This window comes from Thermobia domestica, chromosome 2, assembly GCF_964235325.1.
Source record: "Thermobia domestica chromosome 2, izTheDome1.hap1.1, whole genome shotgun sequence".
Lineage (NCBI taxonomy): Eukaryota > Metazoa > Arthropoda > Insecta > Zygentoma > Lepismatidae > Thermobia > Thermobia domestica.
This window is the reverse complement of record NC_137455.1, coordinates 341,696,198-341,721,987: the sequence shown is the minus strand read 5'-3', so window position 1 is coordinate 341,721,987 and position 25,790 is coordinate 341,696,198. Positions and strand designations below refer to the sequence as shown.

Below are 25,790 nucleotides of genomic sequence, written 5' to 3'. Positions count from 1 at the left end.
ATGAAGGTATTTGTTAAAGGGTTGGAAAAGGAAGGACAAGGATTTAAGTATATTCAGACAAAGTTCCCAAACATCTCAGATGCTAAACTAAAAGAAGGTGTGTTCATTGGTCCCCAGATACGCCAATTGATGAAAGATGACGTATTCGATGGAAAACTAACTGAAGTGGAGAGGAAAACCTGGAATTCTCTTAAGAGTGTTTCAGAAAACTTTTTAGGAAACAACAAAAGTGCGAACTATGCGCAACTAGTTGAGGAGTTGTTGTCAAACTTACACACTATGGGGTGCAATATGTCGCTGAAAGTGCATTTTCTACATAGTCACCTGTCTTTCTTTCCCGAAAACCTAGGAGATGTGTCTGATGAGCATGGTGAGAGGTTTCATCAATCAATTCAGATCCTGGAGCAGCGATACAAAGGGAAATCTGGTGTTTCAATGCTCGCAGACTACTGCTGGACATTGGCCCGTGATACTGTCCCCACATCACACAAGAGGAAATCTTCGTAGGTATTTCGTTTCTTACGATGTCTCAATCTATCTCTACGTTTTAATCAAAAGATGACTTTTGTTTGGGTGGCAATGTATAAAGGCATTTCAAATCCAAATGTGGAATTTTAGTGTTTTTTAAACTTTATTTTAGTTTATTGTTAATGAAAAACTCCATGAAATACTAATGTATAAGCATTCTTTTATCTTTGTGATATCCAGATATGCCATGCTTACATTTTTTTTAAAAAATGGTTTCTATTGTACATAAAAGTAATAATATTATTAAAATGCATAAATTCACCAAATATAGAGTTTGATTCTAACTTTCATTTAAACATTTCTCAAAAGGTAGACCTGATACAGCATATCTGACTTCAGATTCGTGATCAGCAGGTCAGAAACCATAAAGAACACCTACTTTCGTTTTGGAAAGAAAAAAAAAGTTAAAATTTGTAGAACAGTGTAATCATTTAAATTTTAAGCAAAAGCTGGCAACAATATAATACCTTCTTTGTAATAATAAAACAATAACTAAATTATTTGTTTGTTCCCATATCCTTTTCTGGTCACTTAAAGTTCAAGTAAAATTCAGAAAAAACAAATAGTTCATAGATTTACATCTATGAGAAGTTCTATCACTTAACTATGTAGGCGCTTCAACATGTACAACTTCATATACGTGTACTTTTAGCAATATTTATTCCACACATTACAGCAAACTGACCTTTGCTGTCACACATGTCTAGTAAAGGTAGTCTTACAAGTCGCTCTTTTCCGACATCAGTTATATATGAAGTGTAATTTCTATCCTAAGGGGCACATCGCCAACTTGAGGTACGTATACAGGTATAAATTTTGCGCAGAGTTCGATAACGACACACGTGACTTGTTATTGCACTAGAGTTGTGAGCTGACCAACTGTTCTGCATACAGCTGCAATGTGGCACATCCAAAGACTTCCGCATGCACGACTTGAAATGACACCTGGGGAAAAGGTGATACTCAACAGACGTAAGTTCATATGCAGTCACGATGCTTGATACTTAACTATTATGCTGCCCCAAGAGCCGTGATGTACTATTTACTAATGCCTCCCTCCACGTAAGTTTTAATATTTTTACAAACTTGCTGGTCTTGTAATAGCAATGATTCTTTTGTTTTTGGTATGTTCTACAACTGTAATAAAATTACGATAAAGACAACGATACTACTATTCATGAAATATTTGTCTTTCCTCCCAGTTTTACTCATTAAATTTTCAATAGTTTTTTAGTTCCGAAGCGGTTAACCCATGAAGTTTGTTTTTTAAAATTTTCTTTCTATAACTTTATACATAAAGCACTAAAATTAAAATTTCCAAGAGTTTTTAGTCATGTTATTATTACTATTACACATTTTTAATTAACCATCAGCGAACTATGACTAAGTCTTTTCACTTCTTTGCAAAATATATACACTTCTGAAGGGTAAGCCATCTCCTAAAAACTAAAAAAAACTGAATCTACATTTTAACGTGCGATAGAGTGCTCACCAGAAAAATTAATTCTCCCGCATCGATTACTGGTACAATTAAAGAAAAAAAATCATACGTTTAGCATTTAAGCGTGTACGGTGATTAATTTTATACATGAACGATTCAAGCTTAAGGAAGGCTAGCAAGATGCGCATTTCTAAAACCTGTGTAACGCAGGCGTATACGAAGTGCTAACTTTTAAACAAGAATTTTCGTATCTCATGCCACAGTAAACGGTTATCAACTTCTGCAAACTTTTTCAACTTAAAGAATGTTGGAGCATTTTTAATACCTAATATACTAGAATAACCATGATTAGTTTCGGATGAATAAAGAAAATCAATTTGCATTCATTCATGTGGTATTATTTCTTTGTTAAAGGCAACATGTGCAAGCTTGATTTATAGCTCACGAAGTTTTTATTTTATTTGCACACTGTACCCAAGTACAGTAAACTAATTTGTAAACCAACATTGAAAAATGGCATGTACGCATTTCAATGTTGAAAACAGGCGAACGCACCAGCTACTTGATATGTATTTTGTAAAACGTCAACATTAAAACACAGAACTAAAACAATCTACTTTTACATTAACGTTAAAAAACTATTATGCTGTAACACTTAATACATCTATATTTTTGTCAATTATAAAGTTTCTTCCAAAGAAATCCAAACATACTAGTTTGGGCTCTATTGTGCATACCTTAAGAACATATTCTACATATTGAAAATTCATTTTATTCAGTAGTCATTTGGAGAAATATAGTGGAATCTGAAGAGGAGCTTTCCTAGATGTTTTCAGAACATAATAATAGTCTTCTTTCACACCACTATTAAGGAAATTCACTTCCTCGTGTATATTTTCCATATTTGTCAGAGGTTACGTCCTACGGAATATTATGCCACTAGTCTTCACCCATTATTTCTGGTAATGTACACCGACCGGACAATGAAGATGTTCATGTTCCTCGTAATTCTTAATATTCAATTTTCTAAAAAACTTCTTCCCATATTCATAGGAGGATATCATTATGGCACACGCCGGAGCAACTTTTACTATTCGTGGCACAATACCAGCAAACAACCCCGGAACACCATGTTGCCTGTATATCTTTCGTATGATGCCAAAAGTGCTTGTACTTCTTTGAGGTGAATCTGTAGAAATAAATTAAAACTTCTATATACATAAATGACCTACTTCACATATTACATACAAAATTGCTTTTTAAATAAAACAGATTAAGAACTGATTTAAAATGTTACATTAATTTATGATAATCTACCAAGTTCTTTTAAAATAAACTGATTAAAAATCTTAACACATTAGAAGATGCACACATGCTTATTATTTTGTAACAGAACTGAATTTTTCGAATTTATGTAGTCTAGAAACTCATTGTAGTCAGTTTCTATAAATACTATTTCGTAATTCGAATTGTTAATAGTATCTCCTACCAACGAATTAACAATAACTTAACAACATGAATACTAATCGTTAACACATTTTAAAAAATTATATGCTTGATACTGAATGTTTTACAGTTTTAAAGTGTTTATTGATATTTGTAAACTTCTTGGTATCAAGAAAGCTTCATGTATGTCCAACGTAAGTACATATTATTCCTCTTATTTGAATTATACTTTATATATTATACGCTGAGGATCAATACTGTAAGGAAAATACTTCATGATCCTCAATAACGAAACTATCACAAATCGCAGAAAATATTTTAACTTATGAACTGTAGATACCTAAAATGACCAAACTTTCCATTTATTGAAACTAATCCAACATGCCATGAAGTTGGAGTCACATTTTACTAAAAATTGGAGTAGAATATTTGTAAACAGATTCTCATCAGGTAGAACAAATATTCCATGTTTCCTTTTTAAATTAGGGGAAACTACAATAGTCACGCTCCTGCTTGAATTTTAAAGGAAAACATTACGTGTTTCTAATAAAAGCAAGTTTTAATAATACGACGCGGAAGTAACTTCATGTATGAAATTGCATACATTTAGTCTTTTTGACGCTTGAGGGTCAAACAGCTGTGAAGTCTACACAGCCTTATTTAAACGTAATCCATATTAAGGAAGCGTAAAATGTTCATTTACGAGAGTTACATTGAATAACATCTTTCCAATATTACAAGGTGTGGCTATTAATTTCCACGACTGCTCTAATAACATCAGAACAGATTATGTGAAAAACATACCCTTTCAATATGTTTCGAAGTAATCCCCAACTGCCGTAATACACTTGTGCTCGGCTGCATAAGTTGTGGAAACAACTTTTAAAGTCCTCTTTCGGAAGGCTCTGCAATGTCGACGTCACGTGCTTCTTGATATCTCGGAACATTCACAAACCGTCTTCAACATCCACAACCACCTCAACTTTCATCACAGTTTTGAGTTGTGGAAAAATAAAAATAAAAAAAAAAAGTCTGCGGGGACCAGCTCAGGAGATTATGGCGGATGATGCAGCTCCACGACCTCATGCTTGGAGAGGAGGAGAAAAAAAAAAAAGCATCACTGCCAACGCAATGTGCGGGTGGGCGTTGTCGTGCAACAGAAATCAATTCCCATTCTGTCGAAAATTGGGGTGTACTCTGCGAATTCTTTGTCGGAGTCGGGCAATAACTTCTGCGTAATACTGTTCTGTAACAGTCGTGCCAGGTGGAACAAATTAATGAAGAATAAGTCCTTCACTATCGAAGAAAGCGATTAACTTTACTTTGACCTTTGATTTTTGAAATTGAAACTTTTTCTGTTTATGGGAGCTGGAAGATCACCAATCCGCGCTCTGTCTCTTGGTTTCCGGGTCGTATTGGTAGCACAAAGATTCGTCACCCGTTACTATCGAATCCAGGAAAGCAAGGTCAGCGTTGTCGATGAGTTCACCACACAGGTCCATTCTGATTTGCTTTTGTTCGTCCGATAAACAGTGCGGAACAAATCTGGAACACCTTGCGTTTCCCTAGGTCTTGCGTCAGAATTTGGCGAACAATTTCTTTGTCGATGTTCAGTTCATTGGCCAGTATTCGAATAGTCAGTCGCCGATCGGATGTTCCAAGCTCGCGAACTTTCGAAATGGTTTCAGGCGTACGCACGGAAATCGGCCTTCTGGTGTGAACGTCATCTTCAACACTTTCGCGGCCGTCCCGAAAACGTCCATACCATTCAAATTTGCGGGAACGGGATAATGCTTGCTCACCATGCTCACCATACACTTGCTTCAACATTGCATGTGTTTCTGTCACACTTCTGCCCAGTTTGAAGCAGAATTTGATGCTCACCCTTTGCTCCATTTCTGCACTTTCACAACACCACTGCACCAGATGCGTTTCCACGTGTCTTTCCCAGCCAAGCTCTTTGTTTCCAACTGGCGCGCGCTGCGGGGTGCATATGCAGACGTACTACCTTCCGGATATCACCAGCGTCTCCCTTGGGCGAGTGAACGGTTTCGTGCTGTGACGTCAGTCCTGGATATTTATAGCCACATCTTGTATCTTACTCGCACTTCCGCCCTATCTTAGCTGTACACGCGAACAGCTGATCATTGACGGTTGACTTGAAGTAAGTTCCCGATTATTTTCAATTCCGTATACTTGAAAGTATGACATACCCTTAAATTGTAATAAAACACTATTTTCTTGTTGGTCCAATCGTGTCATTTTTCTCGGAGATTTAGTCAGTGCGACACCTAGTAGTGTGATTTGAAATTTGAACTCAAAATATAAACTAATTATAATTCTCTGTACTAGGATACGCAACAGCTGCCTTTGTGACAATAGAAACATAGTTCAATATTTGAAGAAAAAAGTAATTTTCTATGGTTACAATTTAATATTTCTAGTGGTAGACTAAGAACACGTTTCTTTAGTTTTATTTTCACAAAGTATGCAGTGTCATTACGAATCTGGTAGATTACCAGAATAGTTGTTATCAATGTACTCTAATTTGTAAACTTGACAATATTGGAACGACATTAATTTTCAGTTAAGTCTTAAAGGAAGACCTAGGCACAGATGGGAGGACAATATTATTCTCGCAGAAATAGGAATACAAAGTAGAAATGAAATCTGAGTCTTAAGTCTCAAAGTTATGCCAGCTAGGTTAAAGGAGACTGTGATGAGAAATGGATGAAATGAAGAAAGTGGGAGGAAACGGGAGAACGCCGAGGAAACCCACGCACACGGTGTTTGTCCACCACCAAGTTCACTTGGTGCGAGCTGGGATCGAACCAGGGACCCCATGCATCAGAGGTGAGCGCTCTACCACTGAGCCACCGCGGCTTCCGAATGAAAAGTAGAAACTGGATCTACTTGGCTTAGGATAGAAGTCAATGGAGAGCTTTTGTGAACGCGGCATATAACTTCCGGGTTCCATAGACCATGGTTACCACCATGAATTGTTCGATTAAATGTCCCATAAAATCCTTACTCGGAAACGTAAATACTAGCATTTACTAGCGTCATGCCACTGCAACTGAAGATCTGCAGCTCGTACCGACAATGCAATTAGCAATGTGTCAACTATATACTTTCTTTTTTTGTATTGCGCAGAATATAAGTTTACAGAAGTAATTATGTAGTACTGAAACACTCTTGCTAAGAGGTGATCAAAACTCCTGTTATAGCAAAAATAATTATACAGTAATGTTACCAATAGTTTAATACATCGAATTACTGAACAAATTCTATGTACACAAAGGTATTAGTAACTATTATGTTAGTTGATTCTGTAATTTACTGAAAGAAATTTATGCATAAATAATAGTCGTAAATATCTCGTAATACCTAAAGGTAAGGATCTTCACACTGCCGTTTCATTATCTGAATTCAACTGGGCTGATTTTTAGGCTGTATCTTAGAGACTTTCGATTATTTTTTCCGTTTAACAATGAGTTGTGGGATAGCAGTAAATCACTTTGTAATCAGGAAACAAGTACTAGAATCCCTGTACACCATGTAACCCATTAGATTTTGAAGGAATAAAAAGGGAGAAAAGTGCATGGGTCTAGTTTCATAAAATTCCTTAAGTTAAATTTTATCATGGGCATATAGCATTTGACTTCAAATTAAGTATTCTTTAAGATGAATGTAATATTTGATATTTATATTTTTAGGTTTGTATCCTGAAGATTACACTAACAAGCTAATCTCAACAGCACTGGGTAACAGTAATCACGGATGCTATCCATAATTACTATCATAGGAATACATGAGGAACCGTTTTAGCGTTGTCCATATCTGAGGATCAACTCGATCGATCATCTACAACGAACTCTTATTTTTATACCCTCTACATCCTCGTCAAAACTGGTGGATCAACCAAGTAGTATTTCGCACGGCCAGATAAATATATAAAGGAGTTTCTGGTAAACCAAACCCGTTAACTAGCTTGAATTTCAAGGAATTGTCCATTGGGCTAAGCAGAGAATGCTGAAGAATTGGTCTAAAGCTACCTTTCAAATTCTTTCACACAAGATTTTTTAATGTACGAGAATCAAGCTACAGATGACTTGGCTTTTTTTTTCTTTTCTTTCTTTCTTTAGGCAAAATCACGAGATATTTACGCTTAACAACTAACATCACCAGCAAAAGTACATACTTGTTCCTGCTTTTATCACTAATTTCGGAAAAATTGATCCACTGAGTGCAGTTAAGTATATTACAGACTACTGCATTATGACGAAGAAAACTCAAATTGATCCACTATAAAAATTTATGTATTTACTATTCATGCCGGCCTCCTTTGTATAACCAACTAAGCTGCTAACCTTCACATGGTTCATTATATCTCGAAGGAATAAAAGAAAAAAAATTATAGGTCTAGTTTCGTTACTTCCCACGAATCTTCCGAATTCTCTTTTTACTAAGTTGTAATTCGGTTTCGACCATTTACCATACAATCAGTGAAAAGTTTTAAAATAAAAACCCGATGCTTAAGCTGACTAAAATACAAATACCATTACATACAATTCATAAAATACTGAGGTTTAATTTGTTTCTGCGAATGACCAACAAAGATTGAATCATCTAGACAGGGTTAACTGGACCGGAAGAATTTCGGAATTCTTCAAATTTATGACGTGTTATCAGTTTCAAATTTGGAAACTGAAGCAATGCAGCATGACTACACTTCGGTCAGAAAGATTAAAAAAAGGTAAAATTCGTACGGAAGCTTAAAGCATTTCTAGAAGAAACTGATCAACCCAAGTTTCCTTTCGAAACTTAATTGGTTATACATTCGAGATAATATTTTTATAATTGATTACGAGACAATTTATATCTAATACTAAAGAATTGATCTACTCGCTCATAAAACGAAGTATGCACATCTGCTGGCAAGCTTAAAACACCCATTAGGACTATACCGTTACATTTGGTATAAAACTGTCTTTTGAAAGGGTTTCTAATAATACATTTTATTCTTTTAGAGAGAGAGAGAGAGAGAGAGAGAGAGAGAGAGAGAGAGAGAGAGAGAGAGAGAGAGAGAGAGAGAGAGAGAGAGAGAGAGAGAGAGAGAGAGAGAGACTATATTTTAAATCGCTCGTTGAACCCATTACAGCATTACCTGATACCCTACGCTGATCTATCTAACAATCTCATTTCAGTCTGCAGAAAGAATGTCAAATCTGTATAATGCTAGAAACTATTTGGAAGCTGAGCATTTGTACACCACTTTTTGCTGGTGATTGTACCGCTCTGTACATTAAAAAAAAAAAAAAAAAAAAAAAAAAAAAAAAAAAAAAAAAACGCCCAATTAGTATCGAATATTCCAAGAAAAATATGCGTCGATGCAGTGGTTCAACCAGAGTATGCAACTTCACTATTTTTGAGGTAAGTTGTGAGCTTATGAATAAGTATCACAATAACACTTAGAAATTTAAGCAATCTTAATTGGATAAACCTTCGGGACCTAGCTCAAGGGTTCGAACAGTGTAAGTATCGATGTATGCGAGCTATGTTGCACATACACAGCGAAACTTTAGGAGATAAGAACGGGTGTCTAACACTTTCAGCAATTACTCATCTTTTTTAAAATCCACTGTATAAGTTTGCTACCATTTGGAAAATAGATATTAAGATAGAACTTGTAGTTTCTTGAAATCCTTGATTCGATTCATTGCTTTAAAGAAAATTGTGCCTGTTAGCAAAACAGACCTGAAAGGAAGAAATGAAATAAAACCTTAGTTTTACGTCCCGCGATTATGCCGGCTAGGCTAAGGGAGACTGATGAGAAATGAATGAAAATGGTGGAATGAAGAAAGTGGGAGGGAACGGGAAAACTCCAATGAAACCCACGCACACGGTGTTTGTCCACCACAAAGTTCACTTGGCGCGAACTTAGATCGAACCAGGGACCTTATGCACCAGAAGTAAACGCTCTACCACTGAGCCACCTTCCCCCTCCTTGAAAGGAAGAGTTCGTCGACCTATGTATATTATGAAGATAACTTTTGATAGTGCTTTTGTATACTAAACTGACTTGTACTACAACGGTATAGTCCTGATTCATTAACCTTACACATAAACAACCTTTTTCACTGATATAAAAAAAAAGGAAAAAAATGACTTTTTATGTTGTACCTGCTTCGAAAAGTCCAAAGATGAAACCATAAATCTTCATTCTCAATGTTCCAATAGCTATTGCGTTGCGTTTCGCTGTAATCATATTATTAAGTAACAATAAGGTAACAATCAATAAATACTTTACGAATGAAGCAAAAGCCTGTTACATGTTAGCATAACGTGTTCTACAATTATTAATCTAAATATACATTACTTCTGGCAAAACTAAGTTGTTAGTGTTCAAGCTAGCATGCAAATGTAAAGAAAACACGTAGTTAGTATTATATAAGGAAAATACCTGAATTTTGGAGAAACAAGATAACACTTCAAAATGCATAATTCCAATTATGAACTTTCCTGCCTCCAGAGTTCATCACTAGGATTACTAGATTTCAATAGGTACCGGCTTTTGTTTGTAAGTTACTATATTTGTATACATAAAACAGCACCGACAACGTTTGGGAGGTGATCCTCACACCAAGAGAATACAAAGTATAGACCAAAATGGGTGCACAAATGCTTCCTTTCGGAGTTATAGACTGCCGAAAACATGAAGGAAAAATAACACAAAAAATGGGACCTACCATACTCGGGTCAAGACTTCACGTAAGAACTAATATGTGCCCCATCCAAAAATACATGATTCAGAATCCTGCGATACTTCCGCAACCAATTTTGAGTAGTTGGTGAGTACCTTAGGATTTCGAAACATGTATTTTTGGGTAGTGCACATATTAGTTCTTACGTGAAGTCTTGACCCGATTATGGTAGGTCCCATAGTGTTGAGCTATGGACCTTTTTATTTTTCCTTCATGTTTTCGGCAGTCTATAACTCCGAAAGGAAGCAGTTGTGCACCCATTTTGGTCATATTATATATATAAATAGAGAAGGGGGTCCAAGCCTGGTCTTCCCATAGTTTGTTTCGTTTGAAAGTCAGCATTGAATTTTTCTAACATCGACTAATTCATTTGCAGTGACAATTGTGGAACATCTCTAGCTATTTAAAATCTTTGCTTATGGATCGAAGATATCATTCGGAATTAGTTTGACTTAGTACGTTTTTCTCCCTTCTGCAACTTGAAACTTGCATCACATTCCAGACTATAGTGATTCTGATGGTACAAAAGTCGCTTGTAATTTGAGAAAAATCTATGAAACTATGTATAGATAAACGAAGTACGAAAGAAAAACTTCGGAAGCACGCACACAATTGATTCGGAGCAGCAGAGGTAACTACTATCACTACCATGCACTGGCACTGCACTGCTATATCGTATCTACTGAACATTACTTTTAGGAGGCAAAAATTAAATATTCATGCCATAAACATGCAACAGGTAAATGCGTATTTATCTAACTTCTTAGATTTGTAATTCGCTTTCAAAATAATTTTGAAACATTCTAAAGCCTAGGCCTATTTTAATATACATTTTTGCACTCAGTGGAGTAAAAACCTACCGAACTTAGCGACTCGCCAAATCGAACCGTGAGAGTCGCTCAAATTCATGAAAAGCACGATTTAAAGAACAATCTAACCTTTGTTTATAAATTCTGCTGTTTTCATTTGCTGAATAACAGTTGAAACAAAACTAAATGGAATTTTTGCTTATACAAGTTACCTAGGAAATGCTATATGATGTAAATATTTGAGGAAAACAATCTACGAAAATTCTGACCGTATCAAGATGCTGTATTCGCACTCCAAATATTACCAACTGTCACTATGAATATTACAAATACAGAAATGGCATTACAATTATAATTTAGAAATGATTACAATCTAACAAGTATATATATATAAAAAAAAAATGTTCACAATAGCAAACACAAACTCACATTGATACAACTATTATCTACAAAGCCAATTTATAATGCCGAATTTAACTCGCAGAAAATATACCTCTTACTAAATAACAGCCGTAATATCTTCCAAGCTGTTTTCCTGTCCATACATCATAACGCATCTTAATTAACTTGCACTTTACTGTATTATAAAAAAACCAGGAAGTAACGTTGATATTAATAAAGCGAACAGTATTTACGAACAATATTAATACAGTTAACAGAAACTACATTTAAGTTTTATGGAAGCATTCCACTTTACATCAGTAAGTGTGCACAGTACAGAACAAATCAATCAACTCCTTAGCGGTAAATAAAATTTATCTCTATGAGCTTACAGTATTGCAAAAATTCTAAACTGTACAATGTATATTTTGACAATTCAGCAACGCCAGTAGATTTCATGCAGTCTTTGACGTTCAGTTATTCAGCCCTGTAGGCTGAGAAAATTACGAAAGCTAATGAAAGATTGAAGAACCAGGTAATTCATGGACTATTTTGTGCAAAAACTTAAACGCTCTAGAATCAAATCCTTTGTATTAGATCTGATCTGAATAGTGTATCCTCAAGAATGTAAATGCTGAATATAGGGTAAGTGCCATTTGTGCCACAAAGCTCCTTATGAAACTACTGTCTATTTACTCAATATTAAATGCCACAACAGACTGTTACAAACTTCATTTATTAAAAACATTAGCTACATTAACAAAATATTTAGTTTTATCCATACATAAGTAAATTTATCTTCTCAAACGTCTGAAGGATCAAAACATTTTGGGGAACAAGCCAAAAGCTACAAAATGCGATCCCGGAAATTTTGCAAAACTTTCTGTACTAAAAATAAGCACCCTATTACTGAACCACCATGGTCCTTCAGAGTGTGAAGTCTGGTGGTAAGATATGAAAATCAAGGATAGATCTGAGTTTGCGCAATGGTGTTGAATAGCAACAAAATAGTAACAGGATTATTTAGAGCAGTCTATGGCTTAGAGCTATTGGCAGAACAGAAACTCCATTCTAAGCAACAGAAACCTTTCATTTGTCTCATTTTTCGACTGTGAACACTGTTTCAACGCACATCAGTCACCAAGAGACGGCACGTCGGTGTAGCAAAAAACTGCTGGTAACTTAAGCTTCTCACAAGGCACTGGGTATCAACTCAAACCATTCACAACCGACCGTAAAAGGTGGTCTCTATACATGAAGGCCTTCATAATTTGTTTATATCTACAGTGAAGCGTTGGACTTTTAGTACTTGTGCTGCTGAACATCGCGAGCAGAGTTCTCTTCTGAAGAGATCGTGGAAGTTTTACCTGTTTCGTCTATTTTTCGCGAAGTATCCCAATATGGCGGCAATGGAAAATCCAGGGATCTCTAGCAGGCAACGTACACTCATATCCAAAATTATTGTCGCATGTCTATAAATTTGTTGTTGTATGAATATAATTTGATAACGAATTCGCCCGGTATTTCTTTTAATGTTAGTATGTGTATAATCGACAAAGACATGTATGTGGCAAATTTCATGTCAAAAGAGTAGTAAATAAGAACAATAAAACTTTCTTGTCCATTTATCAACATTTTGTTTTACTCATTCTAATTTTCGTATTTATACATTTCCCGATTATACACATAATATCAGTATTAAAAATACCCTGCAAAATCATTATCAACTTTTATTCTTACAAGAAGACAGTTATAGATATGTGGCAATCATTTTGGACATGAGTGTACCTACCTTCATGTTATCCAGAGAGCCAGCTTGGCAGCCCAATGATATAGAGAGATCTTCAGGTTTATCCATCGTTGGCTGCTGCAATTCGTTTCTCGTGGACAACAATGCAAAACCTCTCACCAAACACGGAGAACATGCTGCAAGGAGAGCACTGTGAAAAAAGGTAAAGCTCACCTCTTCCTAGTTACCTTAATCCAATAATAATAATAATAATAATAATAATAATAATAATAATAATAATAATAATAATAAAAACAAGTACTGAGGCTCGGTCGCGACCTTCAACTTAGCTTCAATAGAGCTGGGAAACAATCCATCTAAGGGGATGGCGAAGAATCTCCGAGGATATAATAGACAAGCTTATTCAGTCTACGTCAAAGCAGCATACAGTGATGTTAGTAGTTCAAAGAAAGTACACAGCTTACTGGAGGTCAGTTGCTCTTGTCCACATGTCTGTATTAACTTGTATAATCTGCATTGGGGCGTTTTTCTATCACTTGCATAAGCACTACGTAGGGCTATGGCTTAGTTCATATACCTCATTACAACACTATATCGGCTAAAAAAATAAGTCTACCTTAATATACTTGCATTTTCACCCCGCTTTTTTTTTAATTTCCGAGATAGCTCTTGCAGTAACTTGTTCCCGTAAGTTCTCATCTGTGTATACATGTATAAAGAATTCTACACAAAATAGGAGTGATTGCATGCTCATTGATAGTTTTCCTTAACACCCATCAATAAACCAAATCACTAGATCAAGCATCACCATGATATTACACTTCGGAACAATGTTTGATATCAAGGCTATTGATTGCTAATAGTAAGTAAGTGTGGAACAGCACCTAATAAATAATTTCATCCACTGATCCAAGCGCGTTTAAGGCAAGGGCAGAAATATGAAGACAATGAATTAATTGTTACTCTTGTGTAATTTATTACAATTTTCTCAAAAAGCTTCCAATAAGGTTTAGTCTGCATCTGGTACGATTTAAATTCGTTACCAACCTATTCCTAATTTTTGTCGTATTGGGCCGATCGATCGTCCTATGCATTGCAGTTATGTATTTCAAATGTCTTCTCTGTTGAAGTTTCGGAATTTCCCAAATCAGAAAGCACCGGCCTCACGCAAAAACTGCAAATTATGTTACTCTTGAACGGAATGTCTGTTAATTCCAAGAAACTTCCGAGTTTAAATCCAACGTCAACATTCTAGATAGCAATTATTTCAGATTTTGTCAATACCCAGTAACCTGGCTCCATACACTTGAGCAGGTTTGGTTTCTGCATCGTCTCAATTTTCCTACATTATCAAGTAAATATGAGATCACTGGCCTTGACGTTAGTGATTTCTGCACAATGGTATGGCATCTAATAGTTAATGTTACTGAGAACTTCGCATCTTTGTAGAAATTTGTCCTGCTTTCCAGCTTTTTAGACATCTTGTTATATATATATATATATATATATATATATATATATATATATATATATAAGTTACCTACCTTCCATTACACTGAAATTATTATTGACAAGGAATGTTCGATAAGTTCGTAACCTCACGAGATGACACTCGATGACAAGACTGAAAAAGTGTTATTTGGCTGTTAAAGTTTACCATCTTTAGAGTTCTAAACTGGGCGGGGGAGTGTTTAATACTATAAAGTGGAAAAAGTGAATTTCGTATTACGATTAAGCGCTTCTTTTTGCAAAACTTAATAAACATTTCAGTCGAACGCGTTTTTAACATTCTTCATGAATTTACACTACTTATAAAATTTGGTCTACCGAATTCAATCAATGCATTTGGGCAAGACTTGTGATCTGAAAATTGAATAAATTCTGGAATAACAGCAAAATCTACGTAATTAAAAGTAATGATGAGAAGTCAGGAGTTAACTATTAAATACCATACCATTGTGCAGAAATCAAACATCAAGGCTAGTGACCTCATATTTACTTGATGCTGTAGGAAAATTGAGACTTCATGTATAGAATACATCTTTGATTATACCAAAATCCTTGTTAAATCAAAATTATTACCAACAGAGTAAACGTGAGGTATTAGGTTGTGAATAAACAATGCTTATCATCAAGCTCAAACTGCTAGTCATGGGTTTATTCCAACTAGAGTAACGGTATAGTCTCCAATCCACAGTACAAAAGACTGCGGAATATCATCGATACTGTCCATTCGAATTTATTTCTAATATCCTCCTGCTTACTAGAACCTCTCCGACTTTTCCGGGAGAATAAACAATTAATTCTTTATGTGGCTCTCATAAACTTCTTGCTGGTCCAGGATTTTGAACATTCCAAAAACTAAATCCTTGCAAATCTGTATAATATTCCTGCCCAATACACTACGTGACAATAGAAACTGAACTGGACCAACAGCTATGACAACTCTTCAACTGCCTCATAAATGCTTTGGTCATCAAAACTTGCACCTCAACAGATCTAAGACATGCCAACATGCGACCTATAGTAGGGCCAGCAGAAAAAGGTCTGACAGGTCGCAGTGACGTTGCCACTACTCACGTGTCAAGTTTTTTTTTTTTTTTTTTTTTTTTTTTTTTTTTTTTTTTTAACTAACTACTCACGTACATCTATAGTGGCAATTTAATTAATGGTGTAAGAGTGACCGTGGTTGGTAAAAGTAGTATCAAACTAGGGGCTATATTGTCCCTCCGCATGTTGTAAGATCCGAGATCATCTCTTGTTGGCCGTGCTATAACAATTCAGAAAAAAAAAAAGTACAACGCCCAATGTGCCAACTATTTTAAATGCAGATGACTATTTTCTACCATATAGTAAATTCCTAAATCAATCTATTTTCGTGGAATTGTTATCTTAGTGCATCATTAAGATTAGCTACTTACATTGTTCACTATGATGTACGACCCATACACATCACACAAGTTTCAACTGAATACGTTCCTATGGAAGCTACTTGGTAATAATTCACACTCTTATAGCTTTAAACAATGGATTCAGGAAACAGAAATTCAAGAACAAACAAATTCGTAGTTGATTGTTTCACTTCTGGTTCTAACAAAAAGTGCACCAAATAATGTACTTTGAACATAAGAAGTTAGATTTGACTTGACATTACTAACAGAAGCTTATATGCAGATTTATTTCCGCGTTTGTCTTGAATTCCTAATATCCAAGATATGAAATTTTCACGAAAATTTTTGGAACACTAGCAACTGCTTCAAACGACTAATTCCAACAAACAGAAGCAACTACAGTTGAAACTGGTATTACATTATTTGCCCTATCTATGGCAATATATGCCATGAACGGTTTATTGAGTGCCACATATTCCAGTGGCAGGCTGGAAACTTTTGGAAATACCCTCGTAGAACGATTCAACATCTAGCGTGTATTCAGACTATGCAATCTAAACTTGCATACGCAGTTTTTCCTTACATACTTTCAGAAGCTTAATGGTTCAATCTAGTACTGGGCACAAAAACAGCGGTTTTTGTTTTTCTCCAAAACCGGTTCGTTTTTCACAGAATCCGGTTTCAGTTTTCTTCAAAACCGGTTCGGCTTTTTCCAGAATTGTTTCTATTTCTGTCCAGAATAGTGTTTCGTTGCTCTCCAGAAAGCGATTCCGTTTCCACAGAAATAATTCTGTGTGTTTTCCAGAAGTTTTCAGCGAAACCAGTTTCGGTGAAAACCGAACCGGTTTTGGAGAAAACAAATATCGTTTTTCTAGAAACCGGTTTTAGTTCAATCCCCGTCCCTCGTAACATACCGAAAAAAGTACCAAGCCACTTGGCGTAACAGTCCTTTGTAGCCATGAGCCGCTTCAATGCCATCTATTAACGACCGGCCGAACTACGTTCAGCCTAGCGACGAGGCGTGCCAGGAGCTCTTTAGATTTAGTGGCGTCTTTTATTAACGTGACTCCCCAGTTTGTCTCACGACGCTGGGTGAGCGCCAAAAAATTTGGAAGCACAGGCCGGAATTCGAATCCGGGACGACGTGGACGTGAGTCCAACGCTCTAACCACTAGACTATGGTGTCCCTCTGAAAAGAGTACCATTGGCACACTATTTGTCAATGTGTTCTTCGACGTTGCCGTATGTTCGACACACCAAAACAATTGAACTTTTAAAAAAAAATATAGAACCATAAAATGATCTAACATGGATCGAAACATTGTTCTCTTGCCTTTGTTAAATATTAAAGGTTGTAAGTTAAGAACCTCCTTTGAAATTGCTCAATTTTACAAAAAAAAAAAAAACTGATTCAAAATCCACGATCCTCCACCCCACGAGAAACTTAAAAAGAACTTGATCGACTGCGACTGATCATAAATACTCGACACTGAGTTTCGTCACATTCTATGCCACCTACGGTGCGGCGATACTGGACAGCTACTGACACGAGGAAAACACTATACCAAGAGTTCGAAGGAGCCTATAAAGTCTTCTAGACGAATAATTTCAAGATGTAACAGATTTTTCTAGGTAAGTCATTTCCGTATGTTTTGCTTATTGTCGTCGGTGGTACTCCAACACACGCTTTATTTACCTATATTTTATGAGCATTAGTAGCAAAAGATAGCCATACGTAGCATCGAGCCTAAGAAATCAAACTGATATGCTTTAGCCTACTGATTTCTTTCACGGAATGGCAGTACATGAATTTTCCAAGTTATCGCTTCGCAAACGGATTTTCGGGTTCGAAACATGCTGCTCGCAATCTTATTCCTTCAGTCTGACCACGTGAACACTGGAATAATGAAGTTACTATCTATAATAAGGTTTCTACTGTTAAATATCCTCATAACTGCATTTAGAACTTACGTGATTCCCAGCTTCTTGATCACTTAAAAGAGTTTTGCCATAAAGTTTCGCTTATTAACGGACACTAAGATTACACTAGCTTGATATCAAAAGTGTTCCGAATATAACCGATTTGCCCCTTGTAGCACAAAGACAATACCCCACATTTCCCGAAAGATCCCACACAATAACATGCTAATGATCAAGACATGAATTACTCATACCTGAATAAATTTCTTTCTCTCCTAATTCTATCTGCCTATGCGTCTTAACTACATCAAAGGGTAACGTAATGACAGCCGCAATCTGTGGAAGAAAAACAGTTCATCAATACGTTCATTTTTATTTTATGCAAATCGAAAGGTAACATAAAAACTGTTGTATTACAGTTTGTTAGTAGAATTATTTTTCTGAACACTGGATATCTACTCAAAGAGAAAAGGTAAGCACACTGGACAAAAAACCTACCCCTCTCCATAGAACTTACAGAATACTCATAACATTACCTATATTTTATTTGGAAATGCTCCCACAAAGTGTTGCAGGTATGGCACGTCGAACTGAAACCATTCATTAGTAAGTCCAGTAGTTCCAAACAGAGCAACATATTCAAGTGGATTTACGAGCTTGGTCCGGCAGACCAGGTGCCTGAGTCCTGTAAATACGGCAGTTATTTTGGAAGATAGAAGTGTTCACTGCATATTCACCATGATCTTGAGAGAAATGGCAACACCTGGGAATTTCAATAAATACGCGGACTCCTTTAGCACTTTTTGTTCTATATAACTTGGAAGTGTGGAATGAAATTATATAGGATTTAAGTTCAACGGGTATTTTATTAAAATTGTTTATCAGGGTGAAAAATTGCTTTGTCAAGTTTAGCAACGCATTGTAAAGATACACACCAAAAAAGTGAGAAAAGCGTTGGAGGTTTGTGTTAAAAATTTTATATGGGATGTTCAGGTAAGAGGTCTCAAATGTTAAACACTCATCCATGCGTAAATACTGATTCATATTTACATTCATCTGTGTGAGTAGATGCAGTCACTTTCGAGACAGGGTGGCCAAAGTGTCATAATGCTAGTGACACATACTTCTCTCCTGTGTGAACACTAAGATACCGGGATTGTTTTCTATGCTAAATATGATTGGATCATAGTTTATCCTGATTTGTGTGTGTGTGTGTGTCGCATTACCCCCTCAAATTTGAGCCCAAGGTAAAAAAAATCGAGAAATTTCGAATTTTCTTTTTCAGTTTTTTAGTATAACTTCCTTCGTTTTACAGAGATCTACTTAGGACTTGTTAGGTATATACCTCATATGGCAATTTTTTCTTTTTAGACCAATTGGACAATCAGTGTTGTGAACTAGGAAAATTAAAATTTTCCAATTTTTTGGAAAAGATTTTGAAATTTATGTTTACAAATTCGTTTACTAACTCCCCTTCTATTGGTTACATTGCAACAGACGTACCAGTACATGAAAGCCTCGTCTTTGGCCTACACAACGCACCATAGAAAGTTTCAATTGGATAATTAGGGAAGCTGCAGCGCATAACTTGATTTTTCCTTCTGAGGCGCAAAAAGTGTCAAAATTTCCTGTGTACGATGAGGGAGAATTTTTGATTTCTGCCTTTGTATGGCAACCAATGACTTCACGTTTTCACTGTGCGTTGTCAACTTTTTTTTTTTTCTTTTTTATAGATAGACCCATGTGGTGCCAGCTCAAAAAAAAAAAAAAAGTTAGGGGGAATTTCTTGTGAATTTTCACCCCTACATTTCCCTCTCGTTGGCAACATTAATAAAACTTACGCCATAAAATTGCTGTATCCTTCTATTAAAAAAAAAAAAAAAAAAAAAGTCTTAACCATATCAATCGGGTAAATAGTCTGACTTATAATTCATTAACAAAGTCTACGAAAACGTCAAAAATGACCCTCTTCGAAAGGGTTAAAAAAAACGAACCACCTCTAGCTTTAACTATACTGCAATGAAATGCTTCACAGGACCTTCTGTGCACTCGTCAGACTTTATGTTTTTAATTCGATTCAATTCAGCGCCTGTGTTCCTGAGGTCATCAAAGACGAAATTTTATACTTTTTTCCTTTCTTGTACTGGAACCCAAATATTCTTTACTTGAAGTTCTTCGCGGTGGCTCAGTGGTACAGAGTGGGGTCCTTGGTTCGATCCCAGCCAGGTGTGCGTGGATTATCTAAGTTTCCCCTTCCTCACTTTATTCCACAGTTATCTACTATCTTCCCAGTCTCCCTTTGCCTCGGTGCACAATCGTGAGACGTTGAACTCAACTCCGTTTGCTATGTTCTTTCGGAAATTGGTTGGGATAGTCCTGCATGCATAACTAGTAATCCTGTTTGAAAACCATTTTCCTTGATGTTGTGGAACTTCGCTGGCGGTCCTTCTGGGTTACGATCTTCTTGCGATTACAGTTACAATGAAGTTATGCGTTTAGAAGCATGTTTAAGCTATTTCATGTCGAGATGTTGGACAGTTCGCTTTGATATACCAACAAATCGGAAAACGTCATTTATTGTATGTTCATGAGTACCGCTGAACACAATTACCCTGCCTCCTCTTGCGATTATACCATCTTTGCTTCGACCTATCTTGAGCTGTTCCTATACAACCGATTGGCACACCTCAACTGCAAGTCACACATCAGTGGCGGTTGGTTTTAAGAGCAAAAACTTTTCCATTACCATAGAAACATACCAATGGTAGTTCTGAAGCAAGTGACTAATCTTTTGTCCGATGTGCCTAAGTACTACACATTATGAAATGTATAAGGAGTGCTAAATGATCGAATTCATGGCGATCTCGCAGTTTTCAGTTTCACGATCGAAAGTATAAAAATAGCGTACACGTTCACGAATGTCTACACCCAAATTTTACAGTTTCTCTATATGAAAATACAAGTTCTGGGTATTCGTACTTTTATTCTTATTATATAACCACCTATTCCTCTTGTCATACGAACGGTTGCTTTTCTGCGAAAAGAAAAACGCGTCATATATCTTTAAGAAAAAGAATATATTCACTTTGTGTAACCTTTCATGTCTTGGCGCTTCACCATAGGCACCAGAAAATTTAGTTATAATAATCCTCATTTGATTTTCCTTCAATTAATTACCGGTGTAACGTAGGAATACGAAGTGATATTTATGTCGAAAATCGATGACAAAAATGCGCGGTTTCTGAACAACCGGAATTGAATGTGGACTAAAAGCAGGGAATTCGTGTTATTATTCAATGCAAAATACTTTATCGGCTCAAATTCTGTCGAGGAATTTAAAGTTTACAATATATAAAACGATAATCATGCTTGTTATCTTATATGGTTGCGAAACGGCCACTTACTCTGAAGAAAGAACATAGACTAAGTATTGGAGAAGAAAATCCTTCGACAAATATTCTGACCCAAGAGGAACTAGAATGGAGGGAATGGCGGAAACTTCGCAATGAGGAACTACATAATGTACACGTTTACTAAACACTGTTAGGGTCATCAAGTCTAGGAGCTCAGGTAGGCAAGGTCATGTAGCCAGAATATAAGGTAGAAACGCTTTTAACTGGAAGTCCAATTGTAAAACGACAATTAGGAAGACCTAGGCACAGGTAAGAGGAGAATATTAAGATGGATCTCGCAGAAATAGGAATACAAAGTAGAAACTGGATCCAGGTGGTTAAGGACAGAAGTCAATAGTTTCGCGAACGTGGCACTGAACTTCCGGATTCCACAGACCACAGTTTTGAACGACCCATGTAAAAGCCGCATCCGTATTTTGATGTCGCAATTTTAGTAATAATAATAATAATAATAATAATAATAATAATAATAATAATAATAATAATAATAATAATAATAATAAGTGCGGGTATGCGAGCGTATGTGGCAATTTTTACTAACCATACAAAAACAACTCAAGTTTGATAAATATTAATTTGAACATTTTATGGATTTTAAAGGTTTAATAATGAAATTTACATCTTCCTTCACGTTTTTTCACGGCATACGAAAGACACGCCTATTCACGACTGGATGGGCACCCTGTTAAATCTACATCAGAAATATCGCATTCATACCGTAGTCATACTACTTAATTTTGTCAAATAAAACTGAATTTCCTAAATGTGCAATTGCACTGTCTTCATGAAGTAATAGAGCAAAGCATTATGTCACAGCAGAGAATATGGCAGTCTTAAATAAGACAGCAATTTAATTCTACTGCTGTCAGAGTACGCGCCTTTTGCGCAGGAGACCAGAGTTAGATATCCAATGAAAGTTCACGTGGTTCGGGTCCCACTTAAGTTGTAGGCCCACGCCTCATACGGCTCGATGCTCAACAGGAAGTTGCACTCAAAATTATCCAATCCATTCTACTGCAATGATATATGCTTGTAATCCAGTTGTCCCTTCAATATAGAAATATTACGGAACCTCTTCCTTTTCAGTAAAGAAAAAAAGGAAAAAAAAAAAAAAGATACACGAAGCTTTATTATGCTCTCCACTTTTAGAGGAAAAAGAGCCTATCCGGTTTGCCATGAACACCAGACTGTCACGTGATTAGGTCATGTTGCATGCTAAATCGAGTTTAGGGATTTCAAATCCAGATGCGACATATTTCAAGCAGGAAAACTTCCGCGTAGGGCGCTCTGGGTAATTCAAAGATGATGCATATACTTTATCATTATCATTGAATTTACTCAACTTTACTTTCGACAATGTCCTATTCATATTTACCATACATGCTATACATCGTTTTTAAGCTCTTCATTAGATCTTTCGAATATGCTTTCATTCGCCAACCTCTTTATTAGTTTCTGTAGATATTTGGACTTCATTTTCTTTATTTTCCATTGACATTAATGTTTCGTGCTTTTTGATTATGTTCCATCCATTTTAGGACAATTTGCTCTTCGAATATAGAATCTAGACAGTCTTCCCTGAATTTCAGCCATCTCCTCCAAAGTCTGTTCACATTATTGCAACCAGATGGACCGTTAATGGACCCTGCACGGCGGATGACAAGTTGAAATTAGGATTTCTTGCCTAAGTTTCCGATCATTTTATGTTCGTTAGGGGCAGTTTTAAAAATCTGAATTTCTCAGGCGTCTTACTGCTTGACTTTCCTTCACAAATATCTACATATACCTGCCTCTGCCAGTCCACCATTCAACAATGGTTTGGAAAACTTCTTCACTGAACGCGTACCAAATGCTCATGCCATATTACATGCTTTTCCTTCAAGTTCGAAGTCGACAAACATACAAGCAGAGGTTTATTTTCAAACGAAACAACGTTTAATGTCAATACACTTACCGAAAGAAACTGTAGCTCTAATTACTACAGAACTTGGTATGAAAAAATTTTACTGGGTGGAAATTCTGATCAAAGAACATGCCAAATTTTCTCAGTTTCTCCACTAATTCTTATATATTTTTTTCAGTTAGTAGGATAATAACACCCAAATTCAAATCACCATTAAACAAGTAAAATATTAAATATCAAGACGGCTTCGGGATATCACAATAGGCCATTGTTAATAGATTTAAAATTACATTCCATACAACTTTCTATGACCTACTTGTTTTCATCTTCAAAGCAAGTTAAAAGACAGACTAATAATAAAAACTTGCTAAGGAAGCTGATTGAGATCTGAAATAGTTGATGACCTTTGGTTATACAAATGACGTTGAAAACCTGTGAGGGACATAACAATTGGACATTTTTCTTAACCTGGAACTGTCAAAGTGTGGAAGGAAATTTCTGCATCAAAAATATGATAACCTGGATTACTTAGCAGTAGTTTACTCAAACTGTGAACGTGTATTAAATTCAATCTAAGTTACTTCAGCTATTTATAATGAAAACACTTACCGCTCCTGATATGGCACCAGCTGTGAAACTAAAAGGCAAAGGTGGTGATGGCTGACCCCAAGCGGTTTTCAAGCTTTCATAATTCAACCAGTATATAGCTGTAAATATAAAAACTGCAATTACTGAAAGAAATTCAAATACGATACTAAGCAGTCACTCATCAGACGGAAATTCATCTGATGACAGTTCTATGGACATGGCCGAAAAATTTCCAACTTTTTCAAAGTACATAATTTGTTATTATCAATTAAAAAGCTAGTGAATAACATTACGGGCTCAAACTGGAGGAGGAGTTAAGACTCTTTCTTAAACACCATCTATGAAAAACTTGAGCTGTAATCTCAAACTGAGAAATTGAACAAATGCATGAATACTACTGAAGAATTACAAAACCAAAATTTGTCTTAAAAGAGAGATCGATAAATTAAAGGTTCAAATAGATGAAATGGATCGCTGAAATACACGTATTCTCGTCTTACCAAGTAAAGATGTATGTCATGCTGAAAAAATCTAGAATCAGGTATTATTGTCAATTTGTTAGGAATTCATATAAGGATACATTTATTGCAAAAGGAAAAATTAAAAGAAATCTCAATTGTAAGCAGAAATCTCAATTGGATCGGCTGGTTTAAAACCAAGGTGGTTTAAACCAACGTTTAAACCAGCTGTTTTTTTTTTTCAAAAAAACCAACTGGTTTAAACCAAAAAACAAAAAAATGTTCGTGAAAGTGTGTTTGTAAAATCTTGATGAACACACATTTGTGGGTTATCACGTTTCACTCCCGTATATTATTCGTATTATATTCAGACCTAAATTCCCCATTCATTACTCAAAAAGATTATACTACAAAAGCAACTTTTTTTTTTTATAAATGTTTATTTTGTGATTTTTTGTAGTTATGTAATTGCAATCGAAGAAAAATTCTAAATATTGTTGCGTTTCAATGTTTACTATTGATAAAATACATCGAAAATGCCGTACTTTGTGTGTGTGAGTGGGGGGGGGGGTCATACAGACCCCACGAGAGGCATTTAGTGAAATAAGTATCTTTGGTGTCTATTTATGTATAAATGAGTCTGCACCAAAGTGGACTCAAATAATTCGCATCTTTATTCACTTTTCTTATTGATATGCAGATTAAGTCGGTGTATTTCTTTAATTTGGACCAATAAAAGTCGTTAACTAACTTGAACTAAATTAGTTCTTCTGTACTCAGCAGTACTTTGAAATTGTTCATATGTAATTCTGTGTAATGGTTTCACTTGTGCAACTGTTTATCTTTTTGTTCTTCTGAAATGACTCTTGACAGGTATATTAAGAAGCATGTAAAGATCAGTACAACGTATCTTTTTATCAGGATTCCTTCGTGAGTGAGTCAGCAGACGTATCGCATTTGTGGCCAATTAGTCCTGATTCCGAGTTCAAATGGAGGACAATTTCTCTCGGATGTAACTCGAGAAGCGGTTTTTATTCCGCTTTAAGCTTATGTGACCCCTTCCAGCATAACCCGGTTGTTGCATAATATCAAGGCAAAATACACTTATTTCTGTCCATATATGATATGACTACATAGAGCAAATTATTTAAGCCATAAAAACCTGGTTTAAACCAAAAACTTTTTTTTTTTTTTTTTTTTTTTTTTAAATAAAAACCATGGTTTTTGCCAACCCTGATTGTAAGTATCTGAGGGTCTAACAGTGGATGGTACTATATTAAAGTAACATAATACCTTTGAATAGTCTTTAGTGAGGCCAGAAAAGTTGAGAAAAATTGCTTTCGTTTGACTTGACTGTCCAGGCAATATCAAACACCTGTTATTGTATATACAGTCATTACTATTGATGAGTTCCGAGATCAAGTTTAACGTAAGACTAGCAGAAATGATCACTCGTTAACTTTAAGATACCAAGATACCAAAACGTTTGGGTTACTCG

At 35.8% G+C, this 25,790-nt stretch overlaps 1 protein-coding gene across 5 annotated transcripts in view; it reads right to left on the bottom strand.

The window, feature by feature from the left end:
- Positions 1-838: 838 nt before the first annotated feature.
- LOC145678738 (mitochondrial glutathione transporter SLC25A40-like) overlaps positions 839-25,790 on the bottom strand; it is a 61,477-nt gene continuing 36,525 nt past the window's right edge. For 2 of the 5 annotated variants that reach the window (XM_081749189.1, XM_081749191.1), the window contains exons 5-8: positions 23,856-23,953; positions 18,185-18,266; positions 11,482-11,565; positions 839-3,158 (exon numbers count right to left, since the gene is read on the bottom strand). In XM_081749189.1, coding sequence (XP_081605315.1) covers positions 2,923-3,158; positions 11,482-11,565; positions 18,185-18,266; positions 23,856-23,953 — 500 coding nt within the window. In that variant the 3' untranslated portion in view covers positions 839-2,922. Of the gene's footprint in view, positions 3,159-9,598; positions 9,674-11,481; positions 11,566-13,104; positions 13,296-18,184; positions 18,267-23,855; positions 23,954-25,790 lie in introns of those variants that run through there. The other 3 variants (XM_081749190.1, XM_081749192.1, XM_081749193.1) reach the window with 3 other exon arrangements.